Source organism: Oncorhynchus mykiss, chromosome 8 (genome assembly GCF_013265735.2).
Source record: "Oncorhynchus mykiss isolate Arlee chromosome 8, USDA_OmykA_1.1, whole genome shotgun sequence".
NCBI lineage: Eukaryota > Metazoa > Chordata > Actinopteri > Salmoniformes > Salmonidae > Oncorhynchus > Oncorhynchus mykiss.
The window spans coordinates 15,700,221-15,720,731 of NC_048572.1; the positions used below are offsets into that span (position 1 = coordinate 15,700,221).

The window sequence follows — 20,511 nt, forward strand, 5'->3', positions numbered from 1 at the left end:
TCCCTTCTCAGTGTCTGTATATCCTCGGGACATGCCAAGCTTACCGCAAGAACAAAGGTGCCAGCTGTGATTGATGTACCACACCTCCATTCTTAGTTGCCAGGCCCAGAAAGTTATATAATCCAGCCATTTACTTCACTACACCCAGTATATTCCTCCAATCCCAACAGTCACGCAGACAAGCAGTCAGTGTTTACCTTGTGGAAGCTTCCATGGAAGATTCTCTTCACTTGATCATTGTCGAAAGTGACCCTCTGGATCTCCCCCCTCGTATCCTTGTTATAATACGATATAGTTTGGCTAGAAGCTGAAAAGAGAAAAACACAATTAGAGAGAGAAAGAAAGAGGTTACAGATAGGTAGGTCTCCAACGTCACATTAGGACTTGGTGTTATGCTCCTAAACTAGAAACAGGACTCCACCATCATCAATGGATAGTTTATCATAAAGCACAAACAGATATGCTTTGTGATAGCTACAACATAAAACAGCAAGGTTGGGGCTTTATAAAGGCCAGCTGAAGCTAGCTAGTACAGGATGCTGGATGTTGGATGAGGCTGTGTGTGGTTACTGAGGGAGACCAATGCAGCCCTGGGCTCTGGAGCCCATTACCATCCATGCACTGATCCCATGAGAGGATATCAGACAGAACCACAGAAAGATATCTACAGCTGCTGGATATCTTCTCCTCACAGAGCACTACTTCATCATTCCTCTATGTAGCATACTAAATGGCACCCTATTCCCTATGTAGTGCACTTCTTCAACCAGGGCCCACTATGTAGGGAATACGGTGCCATTTGGGATGCAGCCCCAGGAACCTCTTGTAACCCTTACTGTAACCCTCCACCCTCAACCCCTTCAAATCCACAACGGCAACCATTCAGCACAAGTCAAAGAGGCTAGAATGCCTTACGATCGATGGTGACCCCGACTTCAGGCTTGTCGTCCTTGGTGGACACCTGCCAGATGTCAAAGGCCTCAGTGGGTGTGTCCGGGAGGAGACGGAACATCATGATGATGGTGTAGGAGTGAGGTAGTCCGTCAGGGTGAATCTCTCTGTTCAAACCCCCACGCAACACCAACAATTAGACTGACCATTCAAAAACTACAAAATCAACTCACCATCAAAATACAGTATATATGTGATGGGATGTATAGACATTATGGACAGTATATATACAGAAATATGTACAGAAATAGTTCAATAGGATTTCATTAGAATACAGTATAGTATATTCAGTACATATGAAATGGGTAAAACAGTATTACCATGTGTTTATGTAGCACTGTGATATGGATGAATTTGTTCCTTTGAGTAAAACACAGAGGTAAAACTATGTGGAATGTTAAGCTGACCGGGGATATTTGATAGGCCTACTGTGCAGCTGATAAAGCGCTTAGAGATGTATGATGTAGGAGATAGACAGTGGAGTTGGATGTCTCTGAGCTACGTGGGCTGAGTGAAATCAACAGTATGCCAGAACTTCAGATTGAACAATATGCCAGAACTGCAGATCACTGCTTAACACTTAACAGGATGTCGTAAATCTATTGACCTAGTTTAGAGGGGAATGGGGTCTAACAGTCTGTCTGAACATAGTTGGGCAAGACGTGTCATGTTAGCAGCCTGGGCCATATCCAAGTGCCAAACAGACGTTTATACAGTTTTTACATGATGGAAAGGACCCACAAAAAAGTAACGTTCGAAAACATATAATTTCTTAATGGTTGCCTCCCTGCATTGACCTCCATCTCCTCAGTCTTCCTCCACTTGAGCGTAGACAAGCTTTCAGTCTGAGAATATCATTAGAATCTGAACAAACAGATTAGGGTTGCGAAATCACAGCAACTTTCCCCAAATTCCTTGGTTTTACAGTTTTTACAGTGGAGTTGGAAAAAAGGTTTTGATGAAAAAAATAATTGATGTTTTTATTCTGCAGATCAAATGCTTCTCTAGGTGCTGCTTTCCTTCAAAGGTCAATCAAGCCATGACAAGGTCAGCCACAGCATATGGAATGATTAGGGAACATATTAACAAATCGTGCTCAGCTAAGTATGGTTTTGAGCTAATGTTTTCCAGCATGTTTGCCTGAGGGCATTTTAATGACATGTAATTCACTAGAGATCCACAGCAAGTGCTGGCAGTTTTTGTGCTGCAACTCAATTATCCCTTAATGTTTATTAGCTCAGAAAAGCAGCGCAGACATACAACCACAAGATGTAGATTTGACCAATCCAAGCCAGAGACGATGGTAGAGTTGCACAAAATGCCTAGGTTATCCAGAAATTCTGGTTGGATTATTATTCCCTCCTGATTCCGGGAAATTTCGAACCAGGAATACCTGGGTATTTTTGTGGAAAATACCAGAATTTTCTAATCCAAGACAATGGTATCTCAGACTCACGTGGTGGGCTGGGTCAGGAAGGAGTTCTTATGGAGTCTGTAGGCTGTGTAGCTGTTGAAGGAACCAGGTTCCATAGACACTCCCTTGATATAGCCATAGGTCTTCTCTGTCAGGTTGAACGCCTCCAGCATCCTGAAGCCTAGAACACAAGGTAAATAAGTCTTATTAAGTTCTAGGAGGTTCTAGGAAGTTCTAGACAGTTCTAGGACATTCTAAGAAATTCTAAGAAGTTCTAGAAATTCCTCATATACAATAATGAGTAAATAACGCATGCTGTTTCTGCAGTTGGTTCTAATTTGGGATGCACATAATTAATCATCTGAGCATACTTACCAGGTGATGTGAATCCATTTAGGTAGATCAGGGGACAAGCTGTGAAGATAATATCAAAGATTAGCAACAGTTGAATTTGTTTCTAGATTTGACTTTCATGGGAGATAAAGTATTTAGCAGTTAGCGATTAATTTAAGTGTTATCCAACAAAAAAAAGATCCAAAAAAGCGCACATGATGTTGCGGTTTCGCAAATGAAGGTCACAAGGTTGTCTTGGATAGTTGCAAAGGCGTCGAAGTCGTCCACAACGAAGATGTGTCTGTCGCTTGGCTTGCTGCCAATGTTCTGCAGCTCAGCATAATCCACATCGGCAACACCAACCACAAACACACTGTAACCTGGAGGAGGAACACGTTCACACTTAAGCAATAAGGCCCGAGGAGGTGTGGTATATATATGGCCGATATACCATGGCTAAGGGCTGGTCTTATGTGTGAAGCAACACGGAGTGCCTGGACACAGCCCTTAGCCATGGTATATCGGCCATATACCTCAACGCCATACCAGTGGTATACGACCTGATATACCATGGCTGTTGGCCAATCAGCATTCAGTGCTTGAACCACCCAGTTTATAAACTCATATAACCAACTATGTGTATCTGTGATTCTAATAAGTTACAGATTGTAGATACTTCAATGACAACATAGACAACACAAACAACACACTCGTTCTGATTGACGTTTTGACTGGAAGATTCCTGTTCAACTCAGTAACCCTTACCAGCATGCTGCAGTGCGGCAGCGTTTTTCTTCACCTCATCCTGAGAACGACCGTCTGTGACAGCTACCACAACCTTGGGGACATTCCTCCGCATTCCATTTTCGGACGTAAATACCTTCTCCTTGACATGCTTCAGAGCAACACCTGATCAAGAACAAAGAAAGGTCAATGAGAATTACAATTTAATTAGTGTGATATCGGATAAAATTTGAATAGACAACAATGTCTACTTAGTGGATGGATCTATAAAAAAATAAACATGTTTGGCTTGCATCCATTGAAATGTTAGCCTGAATTGCCAGTCTGTTTGTGCCATAATGCCAACTCCTTGTCACTCATTATCATGGCAGTGACAGTAATGGATTTGTTAAGAGCAGACACAGATCTGGGACCAGGCTCATGGAACGTGTTGTTGTCATTGTAACGTTTACAACCTGAGACTAGTTGGTGGGTGCTGGGTTTGGGAAGAGGCTCACCGGTCTTAGTGTTTCCTCCTCTGTACTGAATGAGTTGTAGAGCAGCGAGACCGCTGCCCTTGTCCGAGTAAGAGTTCAGCCTGAACTCGGTCTTTGCTTCGTCGCTGTACTGAACGAACGACACCTGTTTCCAAAGTAAACAGACTTGAGCATTACGAGGAGTTGTAGTATGATGCCATAGCGTGCCTGATATTCTATGTAGTATGTTATGCTAAAACGAACAACTATCACCAAGTTGACTAACAATTACAGTCTTAAAAGCATATTGTAACACAATTTATTCCTCTATTTACAGCACTACACACCTGCATTCCTGTCGATCCGATGACGTCGAAGGCTCCAATCATGCTGAAGACGAACTGCACCACTTTCCGGAAGCTCTCTTCCCCGATACTCCACGAGCCGTCGATAAGGAACACCACATCTGCCTTGGCACCTTTGCACACTGATGCAGAAGAAAAACAACTCAATCAACTGCACTACATAGATTCCATGGCAGGCCACAGACTCTGAGCTGCCTGGAACACCAGGCCACAGACTCTGAGCTGCCTGGAACACCAGGCCACAGACTCTGAGCTGCCTGGAACACCAGGCCACAGACTCTGAGCTGCCTGGAACACCAGGCCACAGACTCTGAGCTGCCTGGAACACCAGGCCACAGACTCTGAGCTGCCTGGAACACCAGGCATCAGAAAGAGAGTGGGCAACCTTAAAAATAAAAACGTCTGCAGGAATCTCAAAAACAAAACCATCGAGGAAAACAATGACATAATGAAGCTGTACATAGCAATTATTGTTTAATTGATCATACTTTCCTGAAAAAAAATGATCAAAACAAGAAACATTTGGTCACCATGAGGGCTGGAAATGAAATGCTCTTTAATGGCTTTCTCGCTTAGTACAAAAGAAGTAGTTGGCAAAACAAAAGATAATGTCTGCCTGATGTGGTAGAGCACATTTTTTTTATCTCTCGCAATCACGTCCTCCAAGTCTGAGTCCATAAACAGGTTTTACACAATATCTTATCAAACAAACAGCTTCTTTGGACACCTAGGTTATTCATTAGTCAATGGGTGTGTTCCATTGAAAAACCCTGGGGGTCTGTGTGGACCATGTGGACCATGTGGCGACCATTAGTTTAACACTGGCACTTAACACTCATTCTGATCTAGAGGAAATAAGTCTGCAGGTCTCTGCTTCTGCCAAATAATGAGATGTTGAGTGTTTTGCATATTCTCTAAACCTGCCTTTTTATTACTTTCACCTAATGGCACTAAAAACACATATAAATAAAACCATTCTGATGGCACTAAAAACAAACACAAATAAAACCATTCTGATGGCACTAAAAACAAACACAAATAAAACCATTCTGATGGCACTAAAAACACACAAATAAAACCATTCTGATGGCACTAAAAACACACACAAATAAAACCATTCTGATGGCACTAAAAACACACACAAATAAAACCATTCTGATAGTTCAGTGTGGTTCAGTGTGGTTCTGTTGGGTTATGATTGGTTCTGTGTGGTTCTGTGTGGTTCTGTGATTTTATTGGTTCTGGTGGATATGGTGCCATTTCTGCTTACCTGCCCATGCAGGGGGGATGGTAGGAGGTGGTGGAGGAGTGGGGGGTTGTGTTGGCGCTTCAGTAGGCTTGACCACTTTGACAAGGAGACAACAATAAGTAAAAATAGACAAGAATGGACAATTGACAAATCAACACTTAAAGTAACATTTTCAAGACTTTAGATACTCACAGGTTCTCTCCTTGGTGCCGACTCCGGGGCCCTCCAAGTTGGGGGTCTGAACGAACACGGTGGCGCTGTAGAGAGCGTCCGGGGAGAGACCCTCGAAGCAGTACTGGCTCTGAGCTGCAGTGATGGTGATCTCCTGCTGACCTTTACTGGAGGCTAGACAGAGACAGCACAAAGAGAAATATGAGACATGTTGACATGTGTTGAGAAGAGAAACATGTTGACATGTGTTGACTGCCGAGGCTGCTGCCTGAAACGTTACTCCTCATAAAAATCACAGGTCTTCTCTGAGTACGCAAACCAGAGTTAATGCCATTCAGCTGGGGTTATTTGACAGTTCTGCGGTTAAACAATAATGTCAAAATACATGTAATATCTGTGTTATCACACTACATGTAATTCAATATGAATTGTTTTGGGGAAAATGCAGACATATTTTGAGAATGTTTTTTTGGGGGTCAAATGAACCATGAGACCAAGACAACGGCCTTATAAAGTGGAATTATCCCCTCATACACCTCATACACCTCTCCTTTCTGCTTAAGGCTCCCATAGTCATTGCTTAGTCATTTTTGGTCAGAGACGTTTGCCATGATCCTCGCTCCTCCACCACTGTTTGCATTCCACTTCAGACAAACCATTGCCTCTGTCTATGTCTGATGCATCTTTAAAAGGTTGCTAGCTTCTCAAAACCTGGGGACTGTTTACCTTTGGGGAGTGCTTTCTGCAGCCGCTGTCTTTCTCACACAAGCAAAGCCTGCTCTAGTTTGGAAATGTGTCATGGGTAATGACTACCATGTCAATATTTAAGTCCTTGCGATACTGCTTCCTGTTTTTAACAGTTCATACCCCGGTTCTATGTGTGAATATGAAACAGAATGATTCAAAGGCAGACAGTAATTAAAAGGATGTCATATTTTCAGTCAGAGATACAATTAACATTTGGTGGACATGTGCTTTCAGAAAACGCCACATCATGCATTCTCCTTCGAGGGATAAACACAAGGGAGGGCTAAGGATAAACAGTTGTGTGAATGTCTAGACTCAATCTCAACACGCAGCACAGTGCCATTTCAATGTTCTGAACACAGAAGAGGGTGTGGCTCTGATCCGTGGAGGGTCTATAGCATCTCTGACTAGTGACTGTCTAATATATCATGTGTTGATGTCCCTTCAACATTCTCCTTTGTGTCTTCAGATTTTTTACATAAAAGGAAGCATATACTCATTTGGAATGCAGCAATTTTTCAGGGTAGAAAAAGTGTCTCATCTATCCTAGCTTAAAGGTGAAATCTGCTATTAATGTTTGGCTGAAACAGGAATTCATGATTATGGCTTTAAGATTGAGACTTACGGTCCAGAGGGTTGAGCTTGATCCTGTAGGAAGTGGCAGCCCTGTGAGGACTCCACTTGATGCAGAACTTGTCGAAGCCAACGTTGTAGGTCTCGATGTTGGTAACATTCAGGTAGACTGTGGAGCAGAACACAAAAAGTAGAGCTCAGACTGACTTCAAGACTGAGGCTACAATGGACCCTGGTCAAAAGTAGTGCACTATGTAAGGAATAGGGTGCTATTTGGGACTAAGCATGTCTTTAGGTTAGCATTGATGTTCAAGCAAGGTGATATTTCTGTTATTCAAACACATACGTGTTGTTCCCTGTCCTTCGAGGGCCCCGCTCATGCCAGCCCCATACTGGGCAAACACTTTGACATCGTAGGTGGTGCCAGGGAGCAGGTTCTGGAGGGTGTATGAGGTCACGTCACCCACAAATACGTCCAAGCTCTTACTCTGATCTTCTTCTGCAGGCAAAACACAACACAAACTCTACTTTACAACAGCAACACTACAACACAAACTCATAAGGTAGAGGAGAGGAGAGTAGAGGAGAGGAGAGGAGAGGTCTGATCTAAACCTGAAATCATCTCATTTGAAATGTAAAGGTGTGATTTCATGAAAATTATTCTGCATCATTACTTGTTCATTGTAATAAACTTTGGCTTTGTACTAGAAAGTGTGGTTGGTTGATATGGACAATGAAATATAAAACCCAGCATGACAAAGCATGATATTGAGAAGTCTTGTAACTCAGGGTGTTATGGGTCCCTTCTCATGACTGCACAGGCGTGGCCCAGAGTCTGACGTCATCTCACCCGCAGGAGTGTAGACCAGCTTGTATCCGAGCACTGGAGACGGCGAGGGGTCCCAGGCCACACGGAAGCGGGTGTACCACTCGTCTGAGACGCGCAGGCTCAAGGGCTCCAGCAGGCCGACTATAACAGAGGCACAGCACCAGCAGAGAGAGCAGACACATGTCAACATTCAATCAGTCACGGCAATTACTGCCAACAACAAGTGAGGCCATGACCCCATTTCCAGAATAGCTAGCCCCCAGTGCAGTAAGTCACCACATTACCACGGCATATCCTGGGCTCCAAGTCTACAGCAGCCACTATTGTTTTTCCTCCTCCTCAGTTTATGAAGACTATTGTGAGTAATACATGTGTTTAGACTGGATAGATTTTTTCATAGTCTTGCTGAGGGAGCTGAACTGGGTAGTGGGTAGGTTGGTTTGCGTGGGTGGTGACAACCCATTGGAGCAAGGCCCATCCACAGTGGTGCTTCTTTTAAAGCCAAGACATAAAGTTTCTATTATTTGTGTAACTCGGGGCAATTGTTCACCAGTCGTTGAGCCAGGCTACTGTGAATTCCCAATCTTCCGAACTCTTCAAAATGACTTTTTTTTTGGAATCGGTTGGACATAGTATGGCTCTTGTAAGTATTTTCCAGTTCTCACTCCCAGCTCAGCTCATCAGGCTTGGAAATTCTGTCCAGCTAGCTAGACCGTCAGGTGTACAGTATACTAGACTGAACACTTCCTGAACACTTTTCCTAACTGCGTTACCTGTGCGTCCGGGCCCGATCAGAGATGGCCCTGATCCATCAGCATAGATGGCTTCAACAGTTATGCTGTAGGGAGTGTCAGGAAGCAGGTTCTGCAGGATGGCATTGTTTCTGTTGCCAGGAACAACCGTCTGTGAGGAAAAGTACCACAGAGAACTTAGTCAGTTCATTAATAAAGGAACATAATTATAGAATTACTTTTGGAAGCTATGCACTAATTCTAGGCTTGCAGCAGGGAGCAAAAAAAAGGCTATTAATGAAAGTTCCCTGTCCTCATGGAACACTGGAGGGTTAGCTCTCCTGACCTTTCTCGTTTAGAAGCATTTGTTATGTCACTCAATGGTTGGCTTACTAGGGAATAATTATGCAGTGCTGCTGTGCTGCCCTAAAATGCTCCTGCTCTGTCTTTAAAGTCATTAATAATCCAATGTAATGTAACGTAATGTTTCCAGTGATAATGTTGATCTAATTGAGACTTTAATTCGTCTTACTAATCAGCAGTTATTTGGTGGAGTTAACCAAACAGACACTGAAGTAAGACTTTGTGGGCCTACAGCGCTTTGGCAGTAGTAACACGTTGAACAGTAAGTTAATGCGAGTGTGGAGGAGTGTATTTGATTTGCAACTCAGCCAAATATAAAACGAGACATGTTTAGGTCATGAACTCACTCGTCCCTCGAGTAAACCTTAAAGTTCCCTGCTACGTGAAAGTCTGTCGAGAGAGACTCTTTATGTGTACCAAATGGCACCCTATTCCTTACATAGTGCACTACTTTAGACCAGAGCCCTATGGGTGCCATTTGGTATTAAACCTATGAACTCACAAACTCAGTGATGGGGTCTCCTGTGGTGGGGGCGTAGGCGATCTTGTATTGCTGCACTGGGCCCTCCGCGTGGTCCCAAACGATGGTCAGCGTGTTGGTGGTGGCATCAAACACCCGCAGGTTCCTAGGTCCAACACGGGGCACTGCAACAGCAACAGCAAAAATACTGGGTTACACTCAAACACATGTACCTAGCAACGCTGCACACCACATGATCCTCAAAATGTTAAACAGCTGCACCACTGAGAGCATCTTGTCTGGCTGCATCACCGCTTGGTATGACAACTGCTTGGCATCTGACCGCAAGGTGCTACAGAGGGTAGTTTGTACGGCCCAGTACATCACTGGGGCCGAGCTCCCTGCCACCCAGGACCTCTATACCAGGCGGTGTCAGAGGAATGCCCAAAAACTCCAGCCACCCAAGTCATAGACTTTTCTCTCTGCTACCGCACGGCAAGCGGTACCGATGCACCAAGTCTGGAACCAACAGGACCCTGAACAACTTCTACCCCCAAGCCATAAGACTTCTAAATATTTAGTTAAATAGCTAACCAAATAACTACCCATACTATCTGCCCTGACCCTTTTTTGACTCAGCACATACACTGTTGCTACTGTTAATAATCTATCCTGTTGCCTAATCACTTTATTTCTAGTTACTGTATATGTACATATCTACCACAATTACCTCGTACCCCTGCATATCGACCAGGTACTGGTACCCTATAGCCAAGTTATCATTACTCATTGTGTATTTACTGTTACTTTTGTTATTACGTGTTTTTATTTGTATTTTTCTCTCTACATTGTTAGGAAGGGTCTGTATGTAAGCATTTCACTGTTAGTCCACACCTGTTGTTTACAAAGTATGTGACAAATAAAATTTGATTTGACCTAGTAACCACCACTATATATAGCTATGTGTGTGTGTGTGTGTGTGTGTGTGTGTGTGTGTGTGTGTGTGTGTATGTGTGTGTGTGTGTGTGTGTGTGTGTGTGTGTACGTACTTAAATGTAGACTATAGTATAAGCAAGTATGTATGGACGCATTAGTAACACTCATTGAGTCGAGAGTATAAATGTAAACAAGAGTCGCATGAGTCAGTAGTATCAATGTAAACAACAAAGTTGGATTCGGGTCTCACATGTTTTGCCGTCTCCCTTCACTGGTGAGCCCTCCCCATCAGCATAGAGAGCCAGGACACTGATCGAGTACGGCGTGTCGGGAATGAGCGAGTCCAGGAACGCGTTGTTGATGTTTCCCGGGACCAGGACCTTTGGAGAGGTCATAAGACATAGATCACAATGATGGCTTCCCAGAGAGGAAGATTGTTTTGCGTCCCTAATGGAAACCTATCCCCTATTTAGAGCACTACGTTAGTATAGGGCGTCATTTGGGATGCATCCTGGAAGAAGGATTCTTATTCAAATGACCTTTTTCATGCATTACATACTGCTCTGGCACTGCTAACGTACATAATGAGCTCACTGTTAATCCATGCTAGAGTCTTCTTGGAGGGAGCCTAGTGCCAAAGGTTAACATGAAGTACTAACAAAGCCCTGAAGAGGTTTAAAACGCTAAACAAATACATGAATTTAGCTAAGAAGTGATTGATAAACAAATGAGTGTTATGAAGCATCCATCGTCTGGTAAATGCAAAGACGTAACCAACACCACGAGACCGGTGCTCTGTCATTGGACAGGCCTCAACGTGTACTGGATCTATCTCACCCCTGTTTCTAACAACAGTGGAGCCCAGTCTCATCATATCACCAGGGTCACCACTGTCACTAAGCAGCACATTATCTATTAGCTTGTCTGGGGGACGGCCATTACATCATGCTAAATACCTTCATCTAAAGCTTATCTGAGGATTTAACTGAAAATCTCCTAGTTGAAAGAGTAAGACATGCAGGTAGCTGAGGTATATAATAAAGTATATTTCCTGTGAAAAGCACTCATAAGTCTGTCCTCCTTACAAAATGGAGCCTGATTGAGAATAGACAGGAGGTTAGCTGAGCTGGCGAACGCTTCGGTTAAAACAATTCTGTCTCTTAGCATGAGGCATTTTTAAGGCCTACTGCTGCATCAAAGAACATTCCAATAAAAACAGCCTCATTATCGTCCAACCAAGCCCAAAACATCAAACGTTACAATTTTCATCTATGTCTATCGCAGATGTGCATATGCACATTTTACAAACTGCTAGTGGTACTTTAAAAGCTGTTTGTAGGCCAATTAGCTCTATCTTTCTCCATTAATCCAAGATATGTGTATCGCATCGTTGCATAAAATCAATGCCGATAGACAGAGAATTAAAAGCCAAAAGGTCTGGATTTCCCCATTAGCCTAATAAGGGAATGCCATCTGTGGAGCTTCTAAACAGACTTCCTAACAAACTCTTTGAGTGAGGGTTTTCGATATCTTCATCAAACGTAGAGCCCAGCAACCCTACTGTACACTTTTATTGCTTAACTGGACTTTACCTTTCCCTCTAAGTGGTCTGAGCAGGGAGAGTAAACGGTTGAGTGAACGTGCCTCCCCTCTTAATATAATGACAGGCTCTGGTTAACAGTGGAGAGAGATCGTTTGTAAGTCCCAAATGGCACCCTATTCCCTATATAGTGCACTGCTTTTCACCAGAGTCCTATGGGCCCTGATCAAAAGTAGGGCACTATATAGGGCATAGGCTGCTATTTGGGATGCATGTAGAGAACTTACTGTCTCAGCGGGTCTGTCTCCAGACAGAGGTGCGTAGACGATGCGGTACTGCTGCACCTGGCCAGAAGCGGGCTCCCAGCGCACATTCAGGCTGGTGGTAGTGGGGTTGTAGATCTGGATGTTCTTAGGAGGGGTTCGTGGAACTGGGGGTCAAAGAGGGTCAGAGAAAGTCAAGAGAGGGGAGGGCAATTATATACACAACCTCAAAAACACAAAACAACAACTCTGATTTTACTCTAAAAACAACAACTCTGATTTTACTTTACAATGCCTTACTTAGAAGAGTACTAACTAAGTGAAGATACCACAATAAAATGTGAGAATTAATAGACTGCTATGTTTCAAACAGGATGTATCTCAGTAAAAAGGAGGGAGGGGGGACTCAAATGCTGAGGGAAGTAGTCTCTAGTAACCAAGTGATTTTATAGTGTCTATGTGAAGAGAATGTACGGAGAAGTTGCACCGTTTGGGATTATGCAAAAGCCTCAACTTCACTTTTAAACTAAAACAGATGTGCATATTCTTCTGGCATTCAGCACGTTAGCCCATTAAAGATTAGATGCAGTACGTAGACTCAGACCCAGCCACCTTATTCATAAGTAGAAACATTCCAAATAGAACCTGTTTATCCAACAGTGAGGTTCATTCTATATGAAACACATGCATATGGTGTGTTTAGGAAGACTACTCTGTCAAACATACAGTATCTTCCCATTTGTACGGACAGCAGAGCGCATCAAATATGAGTCAACGATCATAAACCTGTGTCTCTCTCTCAAGACTGACAAGGACTTAGCGAGTATTTTTCGTATTAGCCATGCACAACCAACGGAGTCTCTGGAAGCCCCTGTAGAATCATTATGCACCATATGTTCTGTAATACTGATGTGCTCTGCTGGAATCACAGCTTTCCAATTCACTTCACTGGGATGGATTTCTGCTGACTGCACATGGCAAACCATTTGAGCAGAAACAACATCGATGCACACAGCAGGGTATAAAAAAAACAGACACAGGCAGGGCAACCTATTATTATTATTATTGTTATTATTAGTAGTATTATTATTAGTGTTATTATTATTGTTATTGTTATTATTCTTGTTATTATTAGAGTTGTTATTATTATTGTTATTATTATTGTTATGGTGAGATAAACTACACCTTTTTTCCATCTAAACTTTATGGGGGAAGGGGGTTGTGCAAATGCTATCTGGTTCAGAGATTTCAATACAACATGTTCTATTTCCACTCAGTTTTGTTAAATGTTGACCTCACCAAAAATGTTTCCCTATGAGGGTATCTATTATTCTGAGACCTATCTACCGGTATCTTGATATCTGAGTTCAAACTTTGGAAAAACCAAACAGGCTCCAAATTTGAAATGCCACTGGATCAAACCAACTGAAAAGAGCACGTCTTTATCCCAATGAAAACAAAATGGATGATTGGAATTTCGTCAGTTGATAACTTACGCGTCTTTCCAGTCTCTGACTGGCGCAGGCCCTCTCCCTCGGGGTAGACAGGGACCACGGTGACAGTGTACAGCGTGTCTGAGAGAAGGTTCCTCAGGATGGTGTTGGTGGTGCCACCAGACACTTGCTCCTGTTCACAGAGAGGTGTTTGAGTTGCATTATCAGTGTTTATACCATCGATTGGTTGAATCCTATAGCAACCATATTAAGAAGTCGTCAGATTTTAGGTATATAAATTCCTAATATGGATGCCGTAGTCGACTCAAATCTGATTGGTCAAGAGATGCACCCTGTGCAGCATCAGAAGTTAAGGCATGGATAGTTGGTGGTCTTACCATGTCCTCGGCTCCGCCAGAGGCAGGGACGTAGAAGAGGCGGTACTGACGCACGTTGCCTTCCGCTGGCTCCCAGCGCACCTTGAGGGAGCTAGTAGAGGGGTCGGTGACCTGCAGGTTCTTCACCCCACCAAACGCCTCTGACAAGACACAAAACAACAAGTTTAGCATCAAATCACTTATTATATTTTGTAACTCTTTTTTTTGTCCCTGTATGGTCTGTTTTTTCAGTCATGACGTACTTGTCTTTCCATTTTCAGAATTTCTCTTCCCTTCAATATCGCCGTACATAGGCACCAATGTCACCTTGTACTCTGTGTCTGGCACAAGGTTCCTCAAAACGGTGTTGGTTGACATCCCAGAAACCATAGTCTGAGAAAAAGAGTCATCAGATTAGCAAAAATGTTGAGTAAAAAAACCCTAATAAAGAGGTAGCTTATTCAAGTATTCAACATACATGTTTATAGTGTTCAAAGTGATCAGTTCAGTGAGTCTTCACATATCGCTTCTATACCGTATGAGACAAAGTGTTGTTTTTGTACCTTCAGTTCAGGTCCTCCTGCTAGCGGGGCGTAGATGACAGTGTACTGGCGCACGTCCCCCTCAGCTGGCTCCCAGCGTACCCTCAGGGAGTTTGTTGTGGGGTCAGTCACCTGCAGGTTCTTCACTCCACCCAGAGGCTCTGAGGAAGAAGAAGACGCACATCAACATCATTCCAAGTAAATGTCAACGCTAATGTTCTTAAGCCGTTACTGAGTAAAGTTTAGTCCGATATGGAATCATACAACTGTAATACGGGATATGGAAGCTTGTAGCTGTCAAAAAGCTGTCATTTCAAAATGAAACATTTTGACAGGTATATGCTTCCATTGTGTTAGAGTATGAGGAGTATGTTCATAAGCTAAAGTAAGTACTGAAATGCTTCACTCACTTGTCTTTCCCATCTCAGACTGCAGTATGCCCTCCACGTCTGGGTAGACTGGGACAACAGAGACATTGTATTGGGTATCAGACTCCAGGTTACGCAGGATAAGGTTGGTGGTGCCCCCTGAGACTTGTTCCTGTTCAGGGCAAAGTGAAGATCAATGTTAGCACTGTATGACAATTACCCAAGTTGATTATAATGTAAACATGACTGCGTTGACAGTAAAAGGGATGGAGAGATGAATATGATACATACCATTTGCTCCCTCCCATCTGGCTGGGCCACGTAGAAGACCTTGTAGTTGCGCACGTTACCGACAGCTGGGTCCCAGCGAACAGACAGACTGTTGATGGTGGGGTCGATGACCTTCATGTTCTTCACTCCACCCAAAGGATCTGAGGCAGAGGATACAATGTTACAGCATCACACTTACTGTACTGTACGAGCTGCCAATACCTGAACAAGTAGCAGACACATTTTGTTTTTAAGAAGAAAAACTATGTTTTTATCGTCATATACACCGGATAGGTACAATTACATTTGTTGCTTTACAGGGTCAGCCATAGTAGTAAGGCCCCCATGCACTAATTATGGATAAGTGCCTTGCTCAAGGGCACATTGACCGATTTTTCACCTTGTCGGCTCAGGTATTCGAACAAGCAACCATTTGGTTACTCTAACCACTAGGCTACCTGCCACCCTTATCATTTAATTTCACCCTGTCATTTCAACCCACTTGTCTTTCCATTCTGAGACCTAGAGAGACCCTCCATCTCATGGTAGACAGGCACCACTGTCACAGTGTATTCCGTATCTGGATTGAGTTCCTTCAGAACAGTGGTGGTCGTTGTTCCAGACACCTGGTCCTGTTCAAGAAAGAAGAAGATAGAATATATATCAGTCAGAATATATATTAAATATATATCAGTCAGAATCAGAAAGCCATGTTGACTAGCTTCAGGGGAATACACCAGCAGAAAGCCATGTTGACTAGCTTCAGGGAAATACACCAGCAGAAACCATGTTGACTAGCTTCAGGGGAATACACCAGCAGAAACCATGTTGACTAGCTTCAGGGGAATACACCAGCAGAAACCATGTTGACTAGCTTCAGGGAAATAAACCAGCAGAAAGTCTTGTTGACTAGCTTCAGGGAAATAAACCAGCAGAAAGTCTTGTTGACTAGCTTCAGGGAAATACACCAGCAGAAACCATGTTGACTAGCTTCAGGGGAATACACCAGCAGAAACCATGTTGACTAGCTTCAGGGGAATACACCAGCAGAAACCATGTTGACTAGCTACAGGGGAATACACCAGCAGAAACCATGTTGACTAGCTTCAGGGGAATACACCAGCAGAAACCATGTTGACTAGCTTCAGGGAAATACACCAGCAGAAACCATGTTGACTAGCTTCAGGGGAATACACCAGCAGAAACCATGTTGACTAGCTTCAGGGGAATACACCAGCAGAAACCATGTTGACTAGCTTCAGGGGAATACACCAGCAGAAACCATGTTGACTAGCTTCAGGGGAATACACCAGCAGAAACCATGTTGACTAGCTTCAGGGAAATACACCAGCAGAAACCATGTTGACTAGCTTCAGGGGAATACACCAGCAGAAACCATGTTGACTAGCTTCAGGGGAATACACCAGCAGAAACCATGTTGACTAGCTTCAGGGGAATACACCAGCAGAAACCATGTTGACTAGCTTCAGGGAAATAAACCAGCAGAAAGTCTTGTTGACTAGCTTCAGGGAAATAAACCAGCAGAAAGTCTTGTTGACTAGCTTCAGGGAAATACACCAGCAGAAACCATGTTGACTAGCTTCAGGGGAATACACCAGCAGAAACCATGTTGACTAGCTTCAGGGGAATACACCAGCAGAAACCATGTTGACTAGCTACAGGGGAATACACCAGCAGAAACCATGTTGACTAGCTTCAGGGGAATACACCAGCAGAAACCATGTTGACTAGCTTCAGGGAAATACACCAGCAGAAACCATGTTGACTAGCTTCAGGGGAATACACCAGCAGAAACCATGTTGACTAGCTTCAGGGGAATACACCAGCAGAAACCATGTTGACTAGCTTCAGGGGAATACACCAGCAGAAACCATGTTGACTAGCTTCAGGGGAATACACCAGCAGAAACCATGTTGACTAGCTTCAGGGAAATACACCAGCAGAAACCATGTTGACTAGCTTCAGGGGAATACACCAGCAGAAACCATGTTGACTAGCTTCAGGGGAATACACCAGCAGAAACCATGTTGACTAGCTTCAGGGGAATACACCAGCAGAAACCATGTTGACTAGCTTCAGGGGAATACACGAGTCGAGGCTTGTGTCACTTTAAATCAAAGGATGGCCTCATTGTAATGGATTTCACCCTCCACAAGACTCCACTGGAGTAGACCATTCTCAGAGAATTCGGAGGGGTGCTATGTTGGTGAGACTACCAGGACGTACCACGTCCTGCTCTCCGCCTGCAGTTGGGATGTAGACAATGATGTACTCGCGCACATTCCCCTCAGCTGCATCCCAGCGCACTTTCAGGGTGCTGGTGGTGGGTTCAATGACCTGCAGGTTCTTCACGAAGCCCAGGGGCTCTGAGCACCAAGAGAAAACAGAGTAGTTTAGCCATCACTTTGATTTGAAAACCATGATATAGATTGTATGTCTGCAGATGAGCTAATATATTCATCTCTTTCACTGTACAATTTTCCAACTGTCCCGATATCTTTCCTAACTGCCCCGTTATCTGGTTTTAATGTCCATTCTAGAATGCACTTCCATACAAGAATAACTTCTGATTGGCTAGAAGGGCATTTTAGATTGGACATTAAAACCAGATAACGTGACAGTTGGGAAAGATATCCGGACAGTTGGGAAAGATAACGGGACAGTTGGAAAAGATATCGGGACACCTTGCAATCATGACGCAATGTGCACCTACATATGCAGACTGTGCTTGCTACAAAGTCACAGAAAGATATTGTATTCAACAATGCTGTGGTATAAGTCGTCGTTACTCACTTGTTGTTCCATCTTTGGCCTGGGTCTGCCCATCCCCCTCGGGGTACACTGGCAGAACAGTGACTGTGTACTGTGTGTTAGGTGAGAGGCTCTTCAGAATTGTGGTGGTTGTGCTCTCTGATACTTGCTCCTACAAAGTAGAGCGAGATGGTGTCTCACCAAAAGAAGCTCCAACAGACATACAGGAACACTATGGCTGCCTCCCAAAAGACACCCTATTCCTCACATAGAGCACTACTTCTGACCTAAGCTGGTTAAAAGTAGTGCACTATATAAGGAATAGGGTGCCATTTTGGATGCAGGTGGTATTTCATACACCAGATCCACAAGATAAGGCCCATGTACCACTGTTGTTCTATGGTCTGTAAAACTACATGAACTACAGCTTCTACTGGTCCAGTTCATCTCCCTTCTGTGGAGTTTATTTTGATGGGAGGTTTGATTGAGAGTGAGAGCTATGGCATACACCACACGGAACAGGCCAATTCTACACAGATAAACCAAACAGTGCCTTAGAGGATTTTGTTCCACATAAGCGGCCAAACCAAAAAGTCAATTGCATTATAATTGTGATCACAGAGCTGTTTCACAGACTGTTAGCTCCTACCTGGCCTGAACTCCATCGCCACTAGGCTACAACGTCACGGCGGCACGACCACTTTGCTGCAGCCTCTCATCATGCTTAGCACAGCAGGCTAACGCTAAGTCCTTAACATTAACTCCTCAACGCTAACTTCTCATGTTGGGCTGACGAAATCCCCACTCCACAAAGTATGGTGATGAAATGAAACAGGATTCTTTCTTCCCACAGGATTGGAAGCCAATGTGTTAGGCTGGCATAAATGTGACATCACGTGTCACTGTTGAGTAATAGGCCTATGGAGAGGCAGTGTGGTTAACAGTACAGTAGAGTACTCACAATGATCTCAAGGCCACCTGCGACGGGAGTGTAGATGACTTTATAGCCCTGCACATTGCCGTCGGCTGCGTCCCAGCTGGCGGTGAGGGTAGTGTGGGTAGGGTTGGTGACCTGCAGATTGGTCACTCCACCCAAAGGCACTGGGGGAAAAAATTCAACAACTTTAAGTGTGGTACTACGATTATGTGATTATTGGGGAAATCAAGTTAACCATTATTTTAGGTTTCTCAGTTTATATTTCCAATGTTCCCAAATCACTTTTCGAGATTGCATATGCTACCACTTCATTTTACATTGCTACTCACGCGTCTTTCCATTCTCAGCCTGACGTTTCCCCTCTCTGACGGGGTAGATAGGTAACACTGATATTGTGTAAGGTGTGTCAGGCTTGAGGTTCCTCAGAACGATGGTGGTGGTGCTTCCAGGTACTTGCTCCTGTTTACAAACAGGTGGAAAGTTATTTGAATTAGATAACTGATTGCAGATGAAATGCTTTATGGAAGTGTATTAGCTTAAGGCTATTTATGAGGTGATAAGGTGAAAGAGACCCACCATTTCCTCTGGTGTTCCTCCAGCCACAGGGACGAAGAAGATCTTGTACTGACGCACGGCTCCGTCCGCTGGGTCCCAGTCCACCTTCAGAGAGGTCATGGTGGGTTCAGTCACCTTCAGGTTCTTCACTCCACCCAACGGTCCTGGTGAGGAAATCAACAAAATATAGAAAACCTGTTCTATGTCCAATGTAACTCTATTATCTTACTGATAATCATCTTACATTGAGAACTCACTGTTTACAGAAGGTTATTGCTATCCAATTTTTTTTTAAATGGTCGGACAAAGAAAATGTGTTTGTGGCAGCAATGATCTTCCACACTTCCATATCGTACAGACTAAGTTCTTAAAAGGAAAATACAAAAAGTGAATACAAATATACATTATACAGCAGGTACTGATGACAATTTATGAAATGTTGGGAATTTATGCTTGGTCTGGGATCTGAGGTGTACTGCAAACATGGAAGTGCGTATTGGAATGATTGCTTGGATGTCAGCCAGTCTTACTCGTCTTTCCGTTCTCAGACTGCCTCCTGCCCTCTGTCTCTGCGAAGACAGGCACCAGTGAGACAGTGTAGAGGGTGTCTGGCAGGAGGCCTCTCAAGACAGTGCTGGTGGCAGTGGCAGCCACAGTTTCCTAAAGATTACACAAACACAACCAAAATATTAACCTCTGCCCACTCCAAACACACCCACAATTAACTTTATGGCACGCAATGTGGAAACCACACTTTCTACACTGTCAGCTCAGCAGAATCCTACCATGGCCTCAGCAGCTCCACCGGCAGCAGGTACATAGAAGACTTTGTACTCCTTGACTTTCCCTTCAAATGGCTCCCAGCGCACGTTCAGGGTGGTCATGGTGGGGTTGATCACCTGCAGGTTCTTCACTCCACCAAGAGGCCCTGAGGTAGAAGACACATCAACATCATTCCAAGTAAATGCCGTCAATATCCTCAAGCCGTTACAGAGTGGAATTGATTCAATATGAATGTATATAGCTTTTTTACAAATTCACTTTTGACAGCTATACCAAAGAAGACTTAAATATGGGGCTGTCACTTTTCACTGAATGAACTTGGTATCGCATGGAATTACAATCCACTAATG

General features: G+C 43.7%; 1 protein-coding gene across 8 annotated transcripts in view; it reads right to left on the bottom strand.

Annotated features, from left to right (window-relative positions):
- The window catches only part of LOC110529470 (collagen alpha-1(XII) chain), a 102,006-nt gene that overhangs the window by 17,649 nt on the left and 63,846 nt on the right, over nt 1–20,511 (bottom strand). For 7 of the 8 annotated variants that reach the window (XM_036984855.1, XM_036984859.1, XM_036984858.1 and 4 more), the window contains 31 exons: nt 20,164–20,306; nt 19,909–20,038; nt 19,400–19,542; nt 19,153–19,282; nt 18,848–18,987; nt 17,929–18,058; nt 17,362–17,501; nt 15,617–15,746; nt 15,136–15,275; nt 14,887–15,016; nt 14,498–14,637; nt 14,198–14,327; nt 13,956–14,095; nt 13,621–13,750; nt 12,149–12,291; nt 10,572–10,701; nt 9,428–9,570; nt 8,605–8,734; nt 7,853–7,972; nt 7,349–7,501; nt 7,055–7,171; nt 5,704–5,856; nt 5,533–5,607; nt 4,245–4,384; nt 3,940–4,063; nt 3,464–3,607; nt 2,914–3,078; nt 2,741–2,779; nt 2,408–2,546; nt 916–1,058; nt 198–307 (listed from right to left, as the gene is read on the bottom strand). In XM_036984855.1, coding sequence (XP_036840750.1) covers nt 198–307; nt 916–1,058; nt 2,408–2,546; nt 2,741–2,779; nt 2,914–3,078; nt 3,464–3,607; nt 3,940–4,063; nt 4,245–4,384; nt 5,533–5,607; nt 5,704–5,856; nt 7,055–7,171; nt 7,349–7,501; nt 7,853–7,972; nt 8,605–8,734; nt 9,428–9,570; nt 10,572–10,701; nt 12,149–12,291; nt 13,621–13,750; nt 13,956–14,095; nt 14,198–14,327; nt 14,498–14,637; nt 14,887–15,016; nt 15,136–15,275; nt 15,617–15,746; nt 17,362–17,501; nt 17,929–18,058; nt 18,848–18,987; nt 19,153–19,282; nt 19,400–19,542; nt 19,909–20,038; nt 20,164–20,306 — 4,064 coding nt within the window. The remainder of the gene's footprint in view (nt 1–197; nt 308–915; nt 1,059–2,407; nt 2,547–2,740; nt 2,780–2,913; nt 3,079–3,463; nt 3,608–3,939; nt 4,064–4,244; nt 4,385–5,532; nt 5,608–5,703; nt 5,857–7,054; nt 7,172–7,348; nt 7,502–7,852; nt 7,973–8,604; nt 8,735–9,427; nt 9,571–10,571; nt 10,702–12,148; nt 12,292–13,620; nt 13,751–13,955; nt 14,096–14,197; nt 14,328–14,497; nt 14,638–14,886; nt 15,017–15,135; nt 15,276–15,616; nt 15,747–17,361; nt 17,502–17,928; nt 18,059–18,847; nt 18,988–19,152; nt 19,283–19,399; nt 19,543–19,908; nt 20,039–20,163; nt 20,307–20,511) is intronic. The other variant, XM_036984860.1, reaches the window with a different exon arrangement.